The sequence below is a fragment of the Mesoplodon densirostris genome, chromosome 14 (assembly GCF_025265405.1).
Source record: "Mesoplodon densirostris isolate mMesDen1 chromosome 14, mMesDen1 primary haplotype, whole genome shotgun sequence".
Taxonomy (NCBI): Eukaryota; Metazoa; Chordata; class Mammalia; order Artiodactyla; family Ziphiidae; genus Mesoplodon; species Mesoplodon densirostris.
Window position 1 is genome coordinate 23,709,496 of NC_082674.1, and position 20,604 is coordinate 23,730,099.

General features: G+C 39.8%; 1 protein-coding gene across 1 annotated transcript in view; it reads right to left on the reverse strand.

The window, feature by feature from the left end:
- Positions 1-20,604, reverse strand: part of ALK (ALK receptor tyrosine kinase) — a 714,184-nt gene that overhangs the window by 330,026 nt on the left and 363,554 nt on the right. Inside the window, exon 5 of the mRNA XM_060116934.1 lies at positions 469-670. Coding sequence (XP_059972917.1) covers positions 469-670 — 202 coding nt within the window. The remainder of the gene's footprint in view (positions 1-468; positions 671-20,604) is intronic.

A 20,604-nucleotide genomic window follows, 5' to 3' on the forward strand; every position in this document is an offset into this window, starting at 1 on the left:
CGTCCCACGCTGCTGTAGGACCTGCCTGGGCAGCCACAACTGTGTGCTCTCTCCCTTCCTGCCAAATTTCTTCTGGTACAACCCAGTTTCCAGCATAATAAATTACTTTCATATTGGCCTTTTAACACTCCCCTTGGCTGTTTTCTTCTTGACTCCATCTAGACTTTGGGAAATGAATATCTTTAATACCCACTCATTAAATGTCCACTCTGCCAGCTGGTCCTCTGGCCTCTGGAAGGACCGTCAGCCTGGGCAGCCAGAGGATCCCACAGATCAGTGCCCAAGACACCATGCAGGGAATATTAGCGGTAATGGCTCAATCTGGACCCTACCCATTAAAGGAAGATTGTGAGTTTTAAATAGATGTCAATTAAGTATGTGTCAAATTTCCACGGTGTTCTGGGAATTTGTAGCCAAAAGCCAAATCTCCATTTACATAATGGATCTTGAACATGGGGAAGGACTTACCCATGCTTTCCTGGAGTGGGTACCAAGGGGATCTCTCTTCCAGCCTCATTGTGGGGCAGCAGCTGGGCGACGTACCTCCCGGAGGGCTGCAGGTGCCTGTGCACCGAGACGGCCAGCCTGCAGTGCTCGCTGCTGCTCCTCATCCATGGACTCAAGATGGTGTGCTTGGAGTTCATCGAGGTGTTGAGGAGGAGGAAGGCGCCTGCCAAGAGACAGGGAAAGTGACTCTGCAGTGTGTCCAGACGGGAGGACCAGCACAAGCTCGGTGGCGGGATTTAGAGACCAAGGGCGTCAGAGTCAGCGATGCTGGAGGCCTTTCTCACCTTCCTTACACACACCTGGCCCTCTCCCCCTTCTCTTAGGTCGTCTTTGTAAAAAGCAACGCCTGAGGCAAGAGGATGCTGACCTGGGACTTGGGCTTTATCATCAGGCAGATCAAGGTTCTCACCTTAGCTCCCCTACTTACTAGCTCTATGTTCTTGAGACTCAGGTCCCTCATCTGTAAAATAGGAATGAAAACATCTACTTCAGTGGTTGTGAGGATTATGTGAGGTAAGTATGGAGAGCACATTACCCAGTTTTAGGTAGAGAGGAAGCACCCTTATAAAATAATTATTTGATTTCGACTGTCTTCTAAGTTAGAGATGACAACTCACAGATTCTTTCCCAGCCAGTAGGCACAATTAACAAAGTCCCATAAGAAGCAGAAGGCTAGGACAGATTATTTAATCCCCAAAGAGTGATGAGAATCAGAAACTCAACCCAAGTGCTAAGATGTTCTTGGTGGAGGAGGACAGCCTAAAGAGAGTCCCTCCCTCCGTACACGTTCCCAGAGTGGAGCCAGGACAACAGTTCCTTCTTATAAACATCCATGTAGCCTATCTCCACACCTCACAAACCAGGACACTCTGGGGTATCTCAGGCCACGCTATGGGTCACAGTTTAAATCAGAGCTGACCTGAGTTCTCCATATCACACTCAAGCCAACTTCGCACTCAACTGACATCTGTTGGACAATTCAGAGTTTCCCAGGAATGTATGGGTTGGCTCTAGGCTTCCCAAATAGTTATGACCAGTTCAAGGTTTTCTCTGAGAGGTGGGTGGCTTATTTGGTTCACTTATTATGTAGCTAAGATCATGGCTCCCACTCCTTTGCTTTCTAGCTAAGTGATCTTGGGCAAAGCATTAACTTTCTCTGGTTTCAGTTTCCTCATTAATAAAATGGGGTGGGAAGGGTTGGCTGAAGTCAATAATCTCTTAAGATTCATTTCAGCTCCTGAGTCTATGCATCATATGTATTTGCAACTGGTCTCCACAAAGACAGCCCTACAAATCCCTCCTGGTGCCATGCCTGTAGAGTTTCCCTCTGGGGCAAGCCAACCCTAACTCCAGTAGCACAGTCCAAGAGACCTAAAAGAACCTTGTATTCATGGGGATTACTGTCAGCATAAAAGCATGGCACCATTTTATTGTTCCCAGTATTCCTTCTGATGCATTAATTTTACTTGCTACACTCTGCATTGAAGTTTTGGACCTTTAGATGCTGCTCCTTTTGCAGTGAAAGCCTAGTCCCACAAGATCCCCAACTCCTGTAGAAACCAGCTAACAAGTGCTCAGCCTTCTTTAATCACCCCCCAGCGTTTTGAATTAGTCTCCTTCTGCAGATAACCCAATTTACCGACTAGGCAAAGGAACTAGCAGCCTACAATAAAGAATGATGCAGATGAAAGAAGGGGCTTCTTACCAGAAGCAAAGCATTTCCAAGAACACATATTGTGTCAGGAATTTGGAGAGCTGCAATATTCTAGAAGTAGATAAATGTGACTTCTAGTTACAATCAGGATGAGGTCAGCACAAGACTGTTTCTGAGTTGAATCAGTGGCTTGGGTCAGTACTGGAAACTGAACCCTCTGTAATTACTGGGAAGTTTCAGCATGGCCTATGGGCCTTTGAAAAGTGCTTTACAACCTTCAGTAAATAATCTATATTCTTATCCTGTTTTACCATGGGGGAGACATTCTTGTCACAGGCACAGAGGTAAAAGAAAGGAATTAGAATTAAAGACTAAGAATTAGAAAGGACTTTAAATAGTGAAAGCTATGTGGGATTATTAATAGATGAAAATAGGAAATGGGACCAGAAGAAATTGGATGTACTTTTAAATGTTTCCCTCCTCCTCTATCCCAGTTTTGCCTTGAAAACATAGAAGTTATATAAACATATTCAAACAAAGTAAATTAAACAAATGCATATTAACAAATTCAGTGTTTTAGGTAGGAATATGACTCATTTAAACTTATGGGCCTTTCCAAAATTTGTCTCTAATAAGGTAAACTATTGCTTCTGATACTGTTTAGATTGGGGGTGCCTTTAGTTACTTTTTGAAAAGTGCTTCTAAATAATTCTATCCCCACAGAGATCATCCTTTGATGTGAAACTGTTTTTATAAATAAGAGGCTACACCAATGCTGCTGATGTTCTTGGTTATCCACTCCTCATCCAATTCATTATTCTTTCTTGCCAGGTGGGGTAATATAAGTCTGATTAAATGTTCATGTCTCAAGCCTTCATTTCAGTTAAGAGTGAACTTGGCTTTGAACAAGGAGTTTTGTAAGCAGAGATCCACTGGCCGTGTCTTGGGAAGAGTTTCCTTTCTTTACAGAAGGGATGGTGTCACTCCCACCACTATTTCCTTCTTGCTGCCTTGAACGAGGTTGTGACAGCTAATATGTAGCAACCACCTTGTGACTATATGGAAAAAGTTAATACAAAGCCTGACAATGTACAACTGCTGAGCCCATGCTAGAAACTGTCTTTTTCTATGATTTATTACAAACTAAAATAGCAACTTTCTACTTGTTTCAACTATCACGTCAAGTCTTGCTGCTATCAGCCAATTCTAACTACTTTATATGAGTTTATATAAAGTTCTCATTTGTGGATATTAAAGTTATAATTTAAAAAAAAGGACTTTACAATGATCTAATGTAATGTCCTCGCTTTTCTAGAGAAGCAGACTGGAGATCAGAATGAGGAAATGACTTGCCCAGTTTTAATTTGAAAGTCCAGAGACCGACCAGACTCCAGGTCTCTGGACTCCTAACCAGTGCCCTTTCCCTTGTATCTTTCTCATTGTCCCACTGTATTCTTTATCCTAAAATATGACCAGGGTGCCTTGCGGGCAAGTTGTATATCTCAGGAGCCCAGACAGATGGGAAGGGAGAAAGGCGGGCAGATGGGTACTGCACCAAATCCATTTGTTCACTGGCTTCCTTACTCCTTTCTGCCCTCAAATTTCATTTATTGGATGCCTGCTTTGAGCAAACATCCAACCACTGGCTCTGCCCTGGGGACACAGACATGAGCCAGACACAGTTCTGGCTTTCAAGGAACTCGAGGTCCCATAAGGGTGATGAGATGTCTGCACTAACTTTACTCAAAAGTAGAGGTTATAGAGTCATAAGACACATAAGAGATAAAGCACTTTGGGAGGCTCCACGAAAGAGACATTAGGTTCAGTTGGGAAAACTCATAAAGAAGATGACCTTTGAACTAGGTCTTAAAGGGAGAGAAAAAACAAGGATATTGGCAGAAACAGCTGTGCAAGAGTTGAGAGGAAGAGGAGTCAAGGCAGAAATGTAGAAAATGTGTAGTGGTGTTTGGCTGCAGAGTGACACGTGTGACGAGAAGGCTAGGAAATAAGGAAGGGCAGTGAGTGGGGACCAGACCACAGAGAACATTTCATTCCCAGCTAAAGATGTCCAGCTTTACTTTGTGGATAACAGGGAGCCAGAAACGGTTTTTGAGCAGGACAGGGACATCATCAGGGTGGTGCTTCCGGAAGACTAATTTGGTATGGTGGGGGGCAGGAGGGATCGAAACTGACCCAACCTCATCCTCTACCACCAGTTCACACTAGGCAAGGACGAGACTAAATGCAAATGTGATGTGTTTAGTATGTTACCTTTGTAAGCAAAGGTGCTATGTTAGGGACAGACTTTGGGACTCTACCAGGGCTTCTAACACTAGGCTAGTGTATATCTTTTCAGAGCAAGTGAGAGTCCTGGAAGCATCTCTGGGGGCACAGTCTTGCTGCAGACACATTGGGGGTGCATTCTGGGGTTAGGATGAAGCCACACATGCCACGTATTAGGGAGCAACAATTGTGTCTCGGTCTGAGACCCTACTCTGTTATTTTTAATTGGTGGAAAGTTGGATTGAAACCAGTTTTCTGAGCTACTAAAAGAAAGAATGTGGGCAAAATAAAGGAGGTGCTTCCCTTTTTCTCAGAAAGATTACATGCAAGTGTGCTTGTGCGTGTGCGTGTGCACAAACGCGCACACACACACGCACCCCTGCGAAACTCAAGTTCCCAGCAGGAGCAAATCAAGCTGAAGTTGCTGGGGCTTTGGGGCTCATCCTGTACCTCCCTCCTGGGTGTGGAAACACATTTAAATTCTTTCCTGTGATTCAGTACCTCAATAATGAGACTCTCAAAGTTGACTGGAAGATGGATTACTTTTCCAGTTCTAATATGTGAGATAATATTTATATGAATTTTATTTTTTGCAACTGGACTATCAATAAGGGACTGAGCTTAAAGTATTTTCACTCTCAATGAAACTCTATAGTTGAGAGCTCTCTCTTCATCAGCAGCTTTCCTCTACCTCCAAAAAATAAAATAAAAGGAAAAAATACATTTCATAAGCTCCTTGGGATATTGTCAGTATAAATCTTTTAAAGTCAGTGAGAATTTCTATCTCCTCTCCCTCTTTCCCTGCTTCCTGTTTAGTTTGCTCAGAATAGCTTGGGGCTATGGGAAGGCTCCTGGGGTGCCTTCTAACTAAGAAGGATGGCCTGGCATCTCACAGACCTTCCCCCAGTGCGGGCCGAGGAGGGGTGGAGAGGCAGATCAAAGAGCCCTGCTTACACAGTGCCATGATCATGGTTTCCTTATTATTGGATTGTGTTGATGTGTTCAATGATTAAATATGAAGTGGTTATTATTTTTATCTCTGGTCCCTGGCATAGGGATGTGTTGCTCTTATCCCAGCCAGCAGGGCTCAAAGTATGAGCCAGAAACCAAGGTGCATGAATATTGAGATCAGACAGACTCTTTCATATTCAGGCTCTATCTCTATCCAGTTCTAGGCTTTAGACAAATTATTTAAACTCTTTAAGCCTTAGTTTGCTCAGATTTAATATGGGTATAGCCTCCCTCATATGGCTGTCGTGGAGATTAAATTAAACTACATGCATGGAGTGGCCAGTACAGTGCCTGGCCCTTAGTAGGTATGTGAGGAATGTTGATTTCCAGCTTTGAGGGGTGTCTCAGTCTGGAGCTCCTTTTATCTATCACTAAACTTGGAATCAGAAGGACTGAATTTGAGCCCTGGCTCTGCCACTACCAAGGTTCCTTTGTTTGTAAAATGAAAAGGTTGGATAGAGTCTCTCTGAAGACGCTTAGAGCTCCAAATTGTCAGTAATTCTATCTGCCTGCCTAGAATATTATTAATCTAAAGGAAATGTGTCAAATCTCCAAGCTCTTGAAGACTTCTTCTCCTAATTCACCTCTCTGAGGCTTCTATGCCAACAGTTTCAATCAATTGGCCAAATATTCTGTAAACTGGGGTTCCCTGCCCTGCTTCCTCTCTTCCAATTCACATGAATGCATCCCTGGGAAGGGCTCCTGTCCTAGCATCATTTGTTTCTGTAGATGCCGATCCTATAAGGCTGGTACCACCTCTAAATGTCTCGTATTTAACACAATGCTTGCCATATGGCAGGCACTCAATGACTTTAAAAATGAAAGTAATTTATACATATGGTGAGGGGTCAAATAGTTCAGAGTAGCTCATAATAATAATTAAAAAAAACCACACTATCCCCAAATCCTGCTCCTCTCACCAAATCCCAAAAATATTTTTAAGGATTTCTAATTTCTTTTGGCAGCTGCCTTCATGATTCTAGATATTATGATCACAGAGTTATTTGTTGGTGCAACAATTTTGGCTCCTTAACATTGATGGTACAGTAAAAAAAAAAAATGATACTATCCCCCTTCTAATTCTTTATTTTTTTAACCCTGTTTTACTTTTTTATTACTTTCCTTTTCATGGCAACTCTTCATGGCAAATTTATCACTTGTGCCATCAGCTTTAGACAGTATCACCTGACTCTCCTCCCTGGAAGATGATGCTATTAGTCTTCCTGCTCTTCTGCATTTTTCCACGTCCACCTCCCAAGGCAGCTATGTTTTCCTCTATATTGTCAAGGTTGTGTAAGAATGATTAATTCTTGGGTTTTGTTTATAGGTTGATGCTACATGTTGAAAATCAATAAACAGAGCTTTTATACTGAAAACTATATATATATATTTTTTCACTGCAGTGAACAATGGTTATATTTATAAACGTCTTTATAGGTCCAGTAATGCATCCCACTCCACAGAGAATGTTTCTAACATCAAGAGTAAATGAATATTCATTCTCTCTCTCTCTGTCTTACATCATCACTTGTCAAAATTGTGGCACATTATAATTTGCCTTATATTTATTGAATCAGGAGTCTCTTGTGCACTTTTTCAGAAATTTCTAATTGCTTTTCTCTTTTACTTATTTTCTATTTGCCTGTTGCACCATATCGCTAGCACTTCTACACATTCCTTGAAAAATCTCTCCCTTCTTCTTGAAGACGCTGACACCCTGTTTTTAATTTGTACCAGTTGCTTTCTGGGCCTCCAGTACAGCTATTATTCTGGAATTCATTTTCACTGGAGCTCTTCCATTAGTCCCACCATCCTCAGGAAATTTCCTCAGGGGAAAGCTTCTTGGCAAATCTTTGAATATCTGCAGTATTTTTATTTTGTTTTCATACTTGGTTAATAGATTTTCTGGCTATAGTTTATAGATCAGAAATTTTGCTTCAGAAACTTGAAGGCCTAGCTTTAGTGTTGTCTAGCATCTGTGTGACTGAGGTAAAGACTGAGGCTGGTTTTACTGTTAATTTCTTTGTAGTCAACCTGCTTTTTTTTTTTCCCCCTTTGGAAGCCTTCAGGATCTTTCTTTAACACGGAGGTGCTGAAATTTCAATACAATGGATCTAGGAATGGATCTCTATAAAAATTCTGCGGTAGCATTTGGTGGGCTCTTTCAATCAGAAAACACATTTCTTTCATCTCTGGTAAATTTGTTTTATTATTTCTCTGATATTTTCATTCCCCTCTTCTCAGTCTTAAATCTTTCTGAAGAGATTTATCTCTCAAGTTAACTTCTATTACCTAATTTATCTTTGTTTTCTCTGGAGTCAATTTTTTTTTGCTGCTATTTCTTTTTCACGTTTCTGGGCTATCATATGTAGGGTGGTCCTGGATCAGCCCCTCATAGAGAAACAGGAGAAACTAGGAGCACAGATAGAAACTTCTCTGCACATAGTCAGTGCTTGCTCTCCATGTCAGAATTGGCCTGATGGCTGGTGGGGGGCCGGCCACGCTGCAGTGCCTGGTCCCCAACTCCAGCCTCATGGACTACTCACGCTCTGCATGAACCATGAACACGCCCACTAGCAGCCCTAGTTCTCCCAGTCCACTTGAATTTTTAGAGGAGAGCCCCCTGTTTCTCTCCCTCATGGTTAAGCACCCTGCTATGTTTTCATCTGGGAAAATGAGGTTAAAAGGCGGCAGAGACGATATGGGTTAACCACACCACAGAGGAATCTCATTCTTCCTCCTGACTCTCATCTTTACTTCAGAGGATCCCTTATCAGTACTTATGGTGCCTCCCAGCAGATGGGCTCCCTCCTCTGCTCTAAAGGGAGCATTTTCTCAGCTTTGGTCACTTTATTTCCTCCATCAACAGCTTCCAACTCCTCTTTGTGCTCTAGAATTCACTCATGGTTCCCTTCCTGTTCTGTTTGCTATTCAGGATTTATTCCTCTGTTGAATCCCTTATTATTGCTTTAGTGGGACTGCAGGAGAGAAGAAGACAAATGTGTGCTCAGCCCACCACCCTGAACCATAAGGCTCTTAATCATATTCTTTGCATGAGAACACAAATAAACAAATGCATGAATGGACAGATTTCCATCAATAAATCACACACAGTTCTGGCACCTCTGGCTAATTGTCTATATTGCAATTAAACTATTAAATCATTATTACAAGCTACTGCTTGATAATGATGCCATTCATATTATGTGGGGCTTAACGAACAACAGAAGTTTATTGGGCTGGAATATGGACAGAAGAAGTGCAATGTGCAGACACATGTCACTAGGTGCAGCGTCAGGGAATAATGCCGTGCCATCCCCCAGAGTATGTTCCACAGAACATCAGCCCCACAAGGTGTTATAGGTAGTATGAGAAAGCTCTGGGATCAAGTAAGTTTGAGGATTACTGAGTTAAACAAAAATAAACAGGTTCTTTCCTTGCAGGACGTCTTAGAACCTTAATATGCCATTAAGATTTGTGACTCTTCAAGAGTAAAACATAAAATGAAATTTCCCAAACTCCTTTGGGCACAGAACTCTTTTGCTATTGTGTATCATGTACCATGGAATATGCTTTGAAAACTCTACTCTATTCTATTTCTGCTCTAGAGACCATTTGCAGAAAGTGAGAAAGGAAAAAACCATCATGATAAGAAGGGAAGTAGTGTAGAAGTGAATAATATATCTATATCTACAACTATGTCATCTCTTAAATCTTAAATCTTCTCTCTTTGTATGACTTTCAAACTGTCCTCTCATCAAAAACTAAGATTCTTATAGCAGAATCATGCTTTTGGAAAGCCTCCTCTGGGTTACTATGTTCGTCTCTCTACCTGAGGATACTTAAAGATGCTACATTCCATATCTGACTTTCAGAATGTCAGAGCTAGAAACAAACATGGTGGTCACACAGCTTAATCCCTTGTTGTACTGGGGAGAAAACTAAGAAGCAAAGAAGTTAAACACTTGCCCAAGGTCACGCTGCAGATTAGTGGTAGATCTGGAACCAGGAGCAAGGTTTTCAGACACCCTGTCCAGTGGAACACCCAGTATCTGCCTGCCCATAATAGAGTTTTATGATGATATTTTTGGTCAAATGTTCTATGGCTTGGTCTCCAGTTGCCCCAGACATCACTTTCTTTCTTTGCACTTTCACAGCTCTAAGGATCGGGCTCCAGTAGACTGCATCAAGCCCATCTATCTGACTGCCCCATATCTAAAGTCACAGACTAAACCCTGAGCAGGTGGGAACCAGATGGATGAGTTATCCTCTGGAAATCACTCATAGGGGCTTAGGGTAGTCCCCCCAATCTGGGAAGTATTTGAGGGTCTCCTCTGTTCACGTGGTCTTAGGAAGTGCCAAACCAAATTGGGACCACTGAAAGAGTTGCTTTATTGTTTATTTTTCAAATTCGAATTCTGCTACCCCATGAAATCTCAACCCAGATTTTAGGTTTTAGTTCAAAGTTTTGAAATTTAGAGGAAGGAATAGGTGGGGTTGTCCTCATTGCCATGCCTTGCCTGAAAGTGGGATAACTTAGGAATCCAGACTTAGAGCCCTTGGGAGTTATTTAGTCCAAACTTTTCACCTGGCAGGTGAGGACGTTCAGTGCAGGGGGTTGAAGGGATATGCCTGGGTTCCACAGCAGGCAGCTGAGCTGTGTTAGGACCCAGCTCCTACAGTCCCAGCCCTGTGCGCTTTTACTGTCTCTCTCTGCTATGATGTCACAGACTTGGAATTAGCTCTGCTACCCTCCACCGCCAGAACTTAAGTGTATTGCTGTACTGCACCTTCATCAGAAGTACTTTGAAGAGAAATGGTATTGGTTTTTCAGATCTAATGATTAGAAAAACCAAGTGTGTTCATTAAGGGAGGAAAGGGATGTAGAAGGAGTTGATTTTTCTTAACAGTATTATTAATCTTAACACTATGAGCTCAGTTGTAGTGTAAAGTGGTAGTACATTTGCCTATTTGGTGGATTTCTGTAAACTATCTCTCAGGTCCAAGTTAACTGAGGCAAAAAGTTCCCTAGAAATGGTATATTTATATATTTATACTTGTGTGTGTATACAGTGAATATATGTATATTTGTGTGTGTGCATGTGTATACATACTCTCTATGTGTGTATATATATATAGATAGATACATACATATATTTACATGTATATATCCATGTGTATGTGTGTATGTTTATGTAGATTTCATTTTAGCTCTCTGACCCTGTTAAAAAGGACAAACCTTTTTGGGGGAGGCATATATTTTTTTGTGTTTGTTTTTTTTTAACCAACAGGTTTCATTTAGGAAAAAAGGAAAAGGCCAAAAATCTCTACATACTCTGTGTGTCTCTGTGTCCTGGAGACTCAGCAAAAAAAAAAAAAAAAAAGATAATAGAAGACAAAGCAAATAACTAGAAGGAAACAAGCTGAAGTGCTGAGAAACCTCTTTTCCCTAAGAGCTTATTGTGATAATCCTCAAGCAAAATGGAACAGCACTTGATTTGATGAGACAGAGAAAGGAGAAGCCAAAGGAAAACTAAACATTTGATTTAATTCAAAGAGAAGGAGGAAGAAGAGATAAAAGTATTTGCCTGAGGCGGGGTAGGGAAGAGAGGAGTTAGGGGACTAAAGTGCCTTCGGTGTAACAAAATCCACTTTGGAAGGAGAGAAGCACGAAATGTAGTTTTCTTTTTTTTTTTTTTTAACATCTTTATTGGAGTATAATTGCTTTACAATGTTGTGTTAGTTTCTGCTGTATAACAAAGTGAATCAGCTATATGTATACATATATCCCCATATCTCCTCCCTCTTGCATCTCCCTCCCACCTTCCCTATCCCACCCCTCTAGGTGGTCACAAAGCACCAAGCTGATCTCCCTGTGCTATGGGGCTGCTTCCCACTACCTATCTATTTTACATTTGGTAGTGTATATATGTCCATGACACTCTCTCACATCGTACCAGCTTACCCATCCCCCTCCCCATGTCCTCAAGTCCATTTTCTACAACTGCATCTTTATTCCTGTCCTGCCCCTAGGTTCTTTTTTGTTTTTTTTTTTAGATTCCTTATATATGTGTTAGCATACGGTATTTCTTTTTCTCTTTCTGACTTACTTCACTCTGTATGACAGACTCTACGTCCATCCACCTCACTACAAATAACTCAATTTCGTTTCTTTTTATGGCTGAGTAATATTCCATTGTATATATATGCCACATCTTCCTCATCCATTCATCTGTCGATGGACACTTAGGTTGCTTCCATGTCCTGGCTATTGTAAATAGAGCTGCAGTGAACATTGTGGTACATGACTCTTTTTGAATTATGGTTTTCTCAGGGTATATGCCCAGTAGTGGGATTCCTGGGTTGTATGGTAGTTCTATTTTTAGTTTCTTAAGGAACCTCCATACTATTCTCCATAATGGCTGTATCAATTTACATTCCCACCAACAGTGCAGGAGGGTTCCCTTTTCTCCACACCCTCTCCAGCATTTATTGTTTGTAGATTTTGTGATGATGGCCATTCTGACTGGTGTGAGGTGATACCTCATGGTAGTTTTGATTTGCATTTCTCTAATGATTAATGATTTGAGCATCCTTTCATGTGTTTATTGGCAGTCTGTATATCTTCTTTGGAGAAATGTCTATTTAGGTCTTCTGCCCGTTTTTGGATTGGGTTGTTTTTTATTTTGATATTGAGCTGCATGAGCTGCTTGTAAATTTTGGAGATTAATCCTTTGTCAGTTGCTTCATTTGCAAATATTTTCTCCCATTCTGAGGGTTGTCTTTTCAACTTGTTTATGGTTTCCTTTGCTGTGCAAAAGCTTTTAAGTTACATTAGGTCCCATTTGTTTATTTTGTTTTTATTTCCATTTCTCTAGGAGGTGGGTCAAAAAAGGTCTTGCTGTGATCTGTGTCAAAGAGTGTTCTGCCGGTTTTCCTCTAAGAGTTTTATAGTGTCTGGCCTTACATTTAGGTTTTTTTTTTTTGCGGTACGCGGGCCTCTCACTCTTGTGGCCTTTCCCGTTGCAGAGCACAGGCTCCGGACACGCAGGCTCAGCGGCCATGGCTCACGAGGCTAGCCGCTCCGCGGCATGTGGGATCTTCCCGGACTGGGGCATAAACCCATGTCCCCTGCATCGGCAGGCGGACTCTCAACCACTGCGCAACCAGGGAAGCCCACATTTAGGTCTTTAATCCATTTTCAGTTTATTTTATTTATACGGTGTTAGGGAGTGTTCTAATTTCATTCTTTTACATGTAGCTGTCCAGTGTTCCCAGCACCACTTATTAAGCAGGCTGTCTTTTCTCCATTGTATATTCTTGCCTCCTTTATAAAAAATAAGGTGAACATATGTGCATGGGTTTATCTCTGGGCTTTCTCTCCTGTTCCATTGATCTGTATTTCTGTTTTTGTGCCAGTACCATACTGTCTTGATTACTCTAGCTTTATAGTATAGTCTGAAGTCTGCGAGCCTGATTCCCCCAGCTCCATTTTTCTATTGCTTTGGCTCTTCTTTGGGGTCTTTTGTGTTTCCATACAAATTGTGAATTTTTTTGTTCTAGGTCTGTGAAAAATGCCATTGGCAGTTTGATAGGGATTGCATTGAATCTGTAGATTGCTTTGGGTAGTATAGTCATTTTCACAATGTTGATTCTTCCAATCCAAGAACATGGTATGTCTCTCCATCTGTTTGTATCATCTTTAATTTCTTTCATCAGTGTCATAGTTTTCTGCATACAGGTGGTTTGTCTCCTTAGGTAAGTTTATTCTTAGGTATTTTATTCTTTTTGTTGCAATGGTAAGTGGGAGTGTTTCCTTAAATTCTCTTTCAGATTTTGCATCATTAGTGTATAGGAATGCAAGAGATTTCTGTGCATTAATTTTGTACCCTGCTACTTTACCAAATTCATTGATTAGCTCTAGTAGTTTTCTGGTAGCATCTTTAGAATTCTCTATGTATAGTATCATGTCATCTGCAAACAGTGACTGCTTTACTTCTTCTTTTCCGATTTGGATTCCTTTCTTTTTCTTCTCTGATTGCTGTGGCTAAAACTTCCACAACTATGTTAAATAATAGTAGTGAGAGTGGGCATCCTTGTCTTTTTCCTGATCCTAGAGGAAATGGTTTCAGTTTTTCACCATTGAGGATGATGTTGGCTGCGGGTTTGTCATATATGGCCTTTATTATGTTGAGGTAAGTTCCCTCTATGCCTACTTTCTGGAGGGTTTTTCTCATAAATGGGTGCTGAATTTTGTCAAAAGCTTTTTCTTCATGTATTGAGATGGTCATATGGTTTTTACCTTTCAATTTGTTAATATGGTGTATCACATTGATTGATTTGCATATATTGAAGAAACCTTGCATTCCTAGGATAAACCCCACTTAATCATGGTGTATCATCCTTTTAATGTGCTGCTGGATTCTATTTGCTAGTATTTTGTTGAGGATTTTTGAATCTATGTTCATCAGTGATATCGGCCTGTAGTTTTCTTTCTGTGTGACATATTTGTCTGGTTTTGGTATCAGTGTGATGGTGGCCTCGTAGAATGAGTTTTGGAGTGTTCATTCCTCTGCTATATTTTGGAAGAGTTTGAGAAGGATAGGTGTTAGCTCTTCTGTAAATGTTTGATAGAATTCGCCTGTGAAGCCATCTGTTCCTGGGCTTTTGTTTGTTGGAAGATTTTTAATCACAGTCTCAATTCAGTGCTTGTGATTGGTCTGTTTATATTTTCTATTTCTTCCTGGTTCAGTCTTGGAAGGTTGTGCTTTTCTAAGAATTTGTCCATTTCTTCCTGGTTGTCCATTTTATTGGCATAGAGTTGCTTGCAGTAATCTCTCATGACCCTTTGTATTTCTGCAGTGTCAGTTGTTACTTCTTTTTCATTTCTAATTCTATTGATATGAGTCTTCTCCCTTTTTTTCTTGATGAGTCTGGCTAATGGTTTATCAATTTTGTTTACCTTCTCAAAGAACTAGCTTTTAGTGTTATTGATCTTTGCTATTGTTTCCTCTATTTCTTTTTCATGTATTTCTGATGTGATCTTTATGATTTCTTTCCTTTTGCTAACTTTGGTGTTTTTTGTCCTTCTTTGCCTAATTGCTTTAGGTGTAAGTTTAGGTTGTTTATTTGAGATGTTTCTTATTTCTGGAGGTAGGATTCTATTGCTGTAAATTTTCCTCTTAGAACTGCTTTTGGTGCATCCCATAGGTTTTGGGTTGTTGTGTTTTCATTGTCATTTGTTTCTAGGTATTTTTCTGATTTCTTCTTTGATTTCTTCAGTGATCTCTTGGTTATTTAGTAGTGTACTGTTTAGCCTCCATGTGTTTGTATTTTTAAAAGATTTTTTTCCTGTAATTGATATCTAGTCTCATAGCATTGTGGTCAGAGAAGATACTTGACATGATTTCAATTTTCTGAAATTTACCAAGGCTTGATTGGTGACCCAATATATGATCTATCCTAGAGAATGTTCCATGAGCACTTGAGAAGAAAGTGTGTTCTATCATTTTTGGATGGAATGTCCTATAAATAACAATTAAGAACATCTTGTTTAATGTATCATTTAAGGATTGTGTTTCCTTATTTATTTTCATTTTGGATGATGTGTCCATTGGTGAAAGTGGGGTGTTAAAAGTCCCCTACTATGATTGTGTTACTGTCAATTTCCCCTTTTATGGCTGTTAGCATTTGCCTTATGTACTGAGGTGTAACTATGTTGGGTGCATAAATATTTACAATTGTTATATCGTCTTCTTAGATTGATCCCTTGATCATTATGTAGTGTCCTTCTTTGTCTCTTATAATAGTGTTTATCTTAAAGTCTATTTTGTCTGATATGAGAATTGCTACTCCAGCTTTCTTTTGATTTCCATTTGCATGGAATATCTTTTTCCATCCCCTTACTTTCAATCTGTATGTGTCCCTAGGTCTGAAGTGGGTCTCTTGGAGAGAGCATATATATGGATCTTGTTTTTGTATCCATTCAGCCATTTAATCCATTTACATTTAAGGTAATTATCGATATGTATATTCCTATTACCCTTTTCTTAATTGTTTTGGGTTTGTTTTTGTAGGTCTTTTCCTTCTCTTGTGTTTCCTGCCTAGAGAAGTTCCTTTAGCATATGTTGTAAAGCTGGTTTGGTGGTGCTGAATTCTCTTAGCTTTTGCTTGTCTGTCAAATTTAGATTAATTTCTCCGTCGAATCTGAATGAGATCCTTGCTGGGTAGAGTAATCTTGCTTGTAGGTTTTTCCCTTTCATTACTTTAAATATGTCCTGACACTCCCCTTTGCCTTGCAGAGTTTCTGCTGAAAGATCAGCTGTTAACCTTATGGGGATTCCCTTGTACGTATTTGTTGTTTTTCCCTTGCTGCTTTTAATATTTTTTCTTTGTATTTAATTTTTGATAGTTTGATTAATATGTGTCTTGTGGTGTTTCTCATTGGATTTATCCTGTATGGGACTCTCTGTACTTCCTGGACTTCATTGACTATTTCCTTTCCCATATTAGGGAAGTTTTCCACTATAATCTCTTAAAATATTTTCTCAGTCCGTTTCTTTTTCTCTTCTACTTCTGGGACCCCTATAATTCGAATACTGGTGTGTTTAATATTGTCCCAGAGGTCTCTGAAACTGTCCTCAATTCTTTTCATCCTTTTTTCTTTATTCTGCTCTGAGGTAGTTATTTCTGCTATTTTATCTTCCAGGTCACTTATCCGTTCTTCTGCCTCAGTTATTCTGCTACTGTTTCCTTCTAGCGAATTTTTAATTTCAGTTATTGTGTTGTTCATCATTGTTTGTTTGCTCTTTAGTTCTTTTAGGTCCTTGTTAAACATTTCTTGTATTTTCTCTATTCTATTTCCAAGATTTTGGATCATCTTTACTATCATTACTCTGAATTCTTTTTCTGGTAGACTGCCTATTTCCTCTTCATTTGTTTGGTCTGGTGGGTTTTTACCTTGCTCCTTCATCTGTTGTGTGTTTCTCTGTCTTCTCATTTTGCTTAACTTACTGTGTTTGGGGTCTCCTTTTCACAGGCTGCAAGTTCGTAGTTCCCGTTTTTTTGGTGTCTGCCCCCAGTGGCTAAGGTTTGTTCAGTGTGTTGTGTAGGCTTCCTGGTGGAGGGGACTAGTGCCTGTGTTCTGGTGGATGAGGCTGGATCTTGTCTTTCTGGTGGGCAGGACCGTGTCCCGTGGTGTGTTTTGGGGTGTCTGTGACCTTATTATGATTTTAGGCAGCCTCTCTGCTAATGGGTGGGGTTGTGTTCCTGTCTTTCTATTTGTTTTGCATAGGTGTCCTGCACTGTAGCTTGCTGGTCGTTGAGTGGAGCTGGGTCTTAGCATTGAGATGGCTATCTGTGGGAGAGCTTTCGCTGTTTGATATTACATGGAGCTGGGAGGTCTCTGGTGGACCAGTGTCCTGAACTCGGCTCTGCACCTTAGAGGCACAGGCCTGACAGTCATCTGGAGCACCAAGACCCTGGCAGCCACATGGCTCAGAAGAAAAGGGAGAAAAAAATAAAGAAAGAAAGAAAAAAAGAAAAGAAAAGAAAGTATTTAAAATAAAAAATTTTTAAAACATTAAAAATAAAAAAAATTAAAAGTAATAAAAAAAGAAAGAAAGAAGAGTGCAACCAAACCAAAAAACAAATCCACCAATGATAACAAGCACTAAAATCTATACTTAAGAAAAAAAGAAAGAAAAAGGACAGACAGAACCCTAGGACAAATGGTAAAAGCAAAGCTATAGAGACAAAATTACACAAGGAAGCATACACATACAGACTCATAAAAAAAGGAAAAAAAATATATCTTTTGGGAAGTCTGAGGTCTTCTGCCAGCATTCAGTAGGTGTTCTGTAGGAGTTGTTCCACATGTAGTGTATTTCTGATGTATTTGTGGGGAGAAAGGTGATTTATATGTCTTACTCCTCCACCATCTTGAAGGTCTCCCACAAGTTTCCCCTTTGTTATGTAGGTTCTTAACTCTGGAATCAAATTGTTCAATTTTTGCTTTAAGTCCCAGATGTCAGAGTATAAGAATCTTCCATGTTACTTTTGAAATTGTGCTAAGAGGTATCAGATTGTATTACTTTATTTGTGCTGTTCTTTGCATTTTTTTAATTAAAAATTTGAAAAAGCAATTTTTGACCCATGTCCTTGTGGAAATCTCACAGGATCTCAGCCTCATAGTAATAAGCTCTGACATTCCATATGCTGTGGCTTTCAGTCACCCCACTGTTGAAGAAGGAGCACGAAGCCTGGACAAACATTGACAACCATACCACAAAGCCACAAAGCAGGGGAAGGCTACCACGTCACCACATGCTACTCTGGAAATGATCCATGGAGCACCAAGAGACCTTCCCCCCCAACTCTTTGTTCTTCAGAAGAGGAAACTCACATGCAGGAAGGTAATGGACCTGCCTGAGGAGGATTGGGTAGAGGAAAAGGTCTAGGCTGAGCTCTCAAATGTTCTAGAATGATCCAGCTTCTTCTAACTGGTCTTCCCACATCCCACTCACCCTCCCCCCGTACCTTCTGCAGACAGTAGCCAGAGCCATCTTCTTAAATATAATTTAGTCAGTCACACTCCCTTGTTTTAAAGTCTTCAACGGTTTCCTACTGACAATAGATTAAAATCCAAATTCCTTACTATGATCTACAAGGAAGGCGAGAAGGGAACAGACTGGTAGCAGATACCTTACGTTGGCTCACTCAACACCCAGACCAACTTCCTTCTCTCTTGCCTTTCTCTTTTATTGAGACTGGAAGTTTAAAAATGACTTGATTTAACAGGCCTTCCTTACAGATAGTGACACAGTTCTGGCCAACGAAATATAAGCAGAATTGTGTTCATAGAGTGGCCAGAGTTAGCAAATATGAACACAGGACACTCAGTTAAATGTGAATTTCAGATAAATAATGAATAATTATTTCAGGATAAATATGTCCCAAATATTGCATGGGGCATACTTATATTAAAAACATTATTTATTGTTTATCTGAAAATCACATTTAACTGGACAGCCTATGTTTTATCTGGCAAGCTCATGTTCTGGAGAATTTTGGGAACCCCTCTCTGTTTCTTTCTTTTTCTTCTTGCTTGGAACATGGACATAATGCCTGGAGGTGTGGTGGCTGTCTTGCAACCATGAAGTGACAAGCATGAGCACACAGAATGGAAAGGTAATAAGAGTTGTCACTAATGGTGTTTTTGGACATCTGCACATTGCCTGTCCAAGATCCTTATTTGGCTAAGCCACTGTAGTGAGGACTTCTGTTGTTTATAGCTGATGCTCTGTGATCAGGGATCTTGCCTGTCTTGGGCCAGCTGTCTAGTGCCTAACACAATGACAGGGACAGTGCTCCCTCAACAAACATTTTCTAAATGGATAAAGACATTACACTTAACACAAAAGCGGGTAGTTCACTTATTTTCTCGTATCTTATCTAAAATAGTGTCATTCTTGTTTATATTGGGGAGAACAGTTTTCTCTTTTCAACTGCCTAGTGGCTATAGAAGGAGTATTATTTGCAACACAAAACAAATAATTTTTTAAATGCCTGGAAGTTTGGACTCTTTAAGATCAGTGTTTTTCAAAGAGTGGTTTGTAACCCATTAGTGGGCCATGAAATCAACTTAGTGGGTCATGACCAGCATTAAATAAAAAGGATGAGAAGGAAGAAGAGAAGGAGATCAGGAAGATGAAAAAAATGAAATTTAAAAATATCCATATTGCAATTTTCCCTTGGGAAGTAATGGCTGCTGATCTATATGTAAACACACACACACGCACACACTCATACATTTCTGTGTACCATGTTGTTATGTAAAATATATTTCTTACTGTGGGTCATGGTTAAAAAAAATTGAAAAGCTCAAGATGAGTATTGTTCACATTTCAAATATTCATAAATGGAAATTATACTGGCTGGGCTCTGTTCCCTGGGCCGCCTCTCATTAGGTGGGTGATTTGGGGAGGAGAAGAAATCTATTTGGACGGAATTTTATGATTTATAAAACTCTCCCACACAAACAATCCTATAACAACTCAGTGAAATAAGATGCTTTCCCCAGTCGTAGCTGTGTCTACCATGGCAGCCACTAGCCACACATGGATACTGAGTACTTGAAATGAAGCTGATGAAACTAAGAAACTAAATTCTTCATTTTATTTAATTTTAAAAACTTTAACTTTAATTTAAAAATTAAATTTAAAAACTGATACTTGATTTAGTTAATAAAAAATATGTTTGGAACAACTTGGGTATGCAAATCTAATTTTTCAACCATAAATTTTATGAAATACAGATCAACCATTTCAGATGAATATTTAGCCTCAAATTGATATGTACTGTGGGTATAAAATGTATAATGGATTTCAAAGATTTAGTACAGAAAAAAATATACAATATTTCATGAATAATTTTTATATTGATAACATGTTGAAATGATAATATTGGATATATTGAGTTAAATATATTATTAAAATTAAGTTCACCTGTTTCTTTTTACTTTTTGTAATGTGGTTTCTAGAAAATCTAAAATTACATTTTTGCTCATATTATATTTCTATTGGGCATCCTTGCTCTGAGGATCAAGTGTCTTGCCCTAGGCCACTGGATGAGTAAGTGCTTCAAGCACTGTTACAGTCCAGATCATGTGACTCCAAATTCATGGCTCTTTCTGCTAAACTACAAGTCACATCTCCCTAGGCCTCACTGTTATCTGTAAAAACAGCAAGTGAACTATAGGATGATAATAATATAATGATAATGATAGCTAACATTTAATGAGTGCCTAACATGTCCTGGGCACTAGGTGAACGTTTTACAAGGTTTACTGCATTTGATTTTAAACAGCTTAGTAAGGTAAGTATGTGATTATTATACCCACTTTTTAGATGAGGAAACTAAGGTTCAGAGATATCAGTTAACCTGCCTATCAGCTCAAGGTGGTGCAGATGGAGGGGCCCAGAGCCTAGGAGGTCCATACAAATGACTGAACACTTACAGCCTTTCCCTGGATGATGGCTCTTGCAAAAGCAGCTGGGCTGTGTCTGGGCAACGTAGCTGTATCTCCCAGAATCCTGTTAGCTTAATTTCCTTTGGGAATGATGTCTGCTGATCTTGCTGCTGATTCCAAT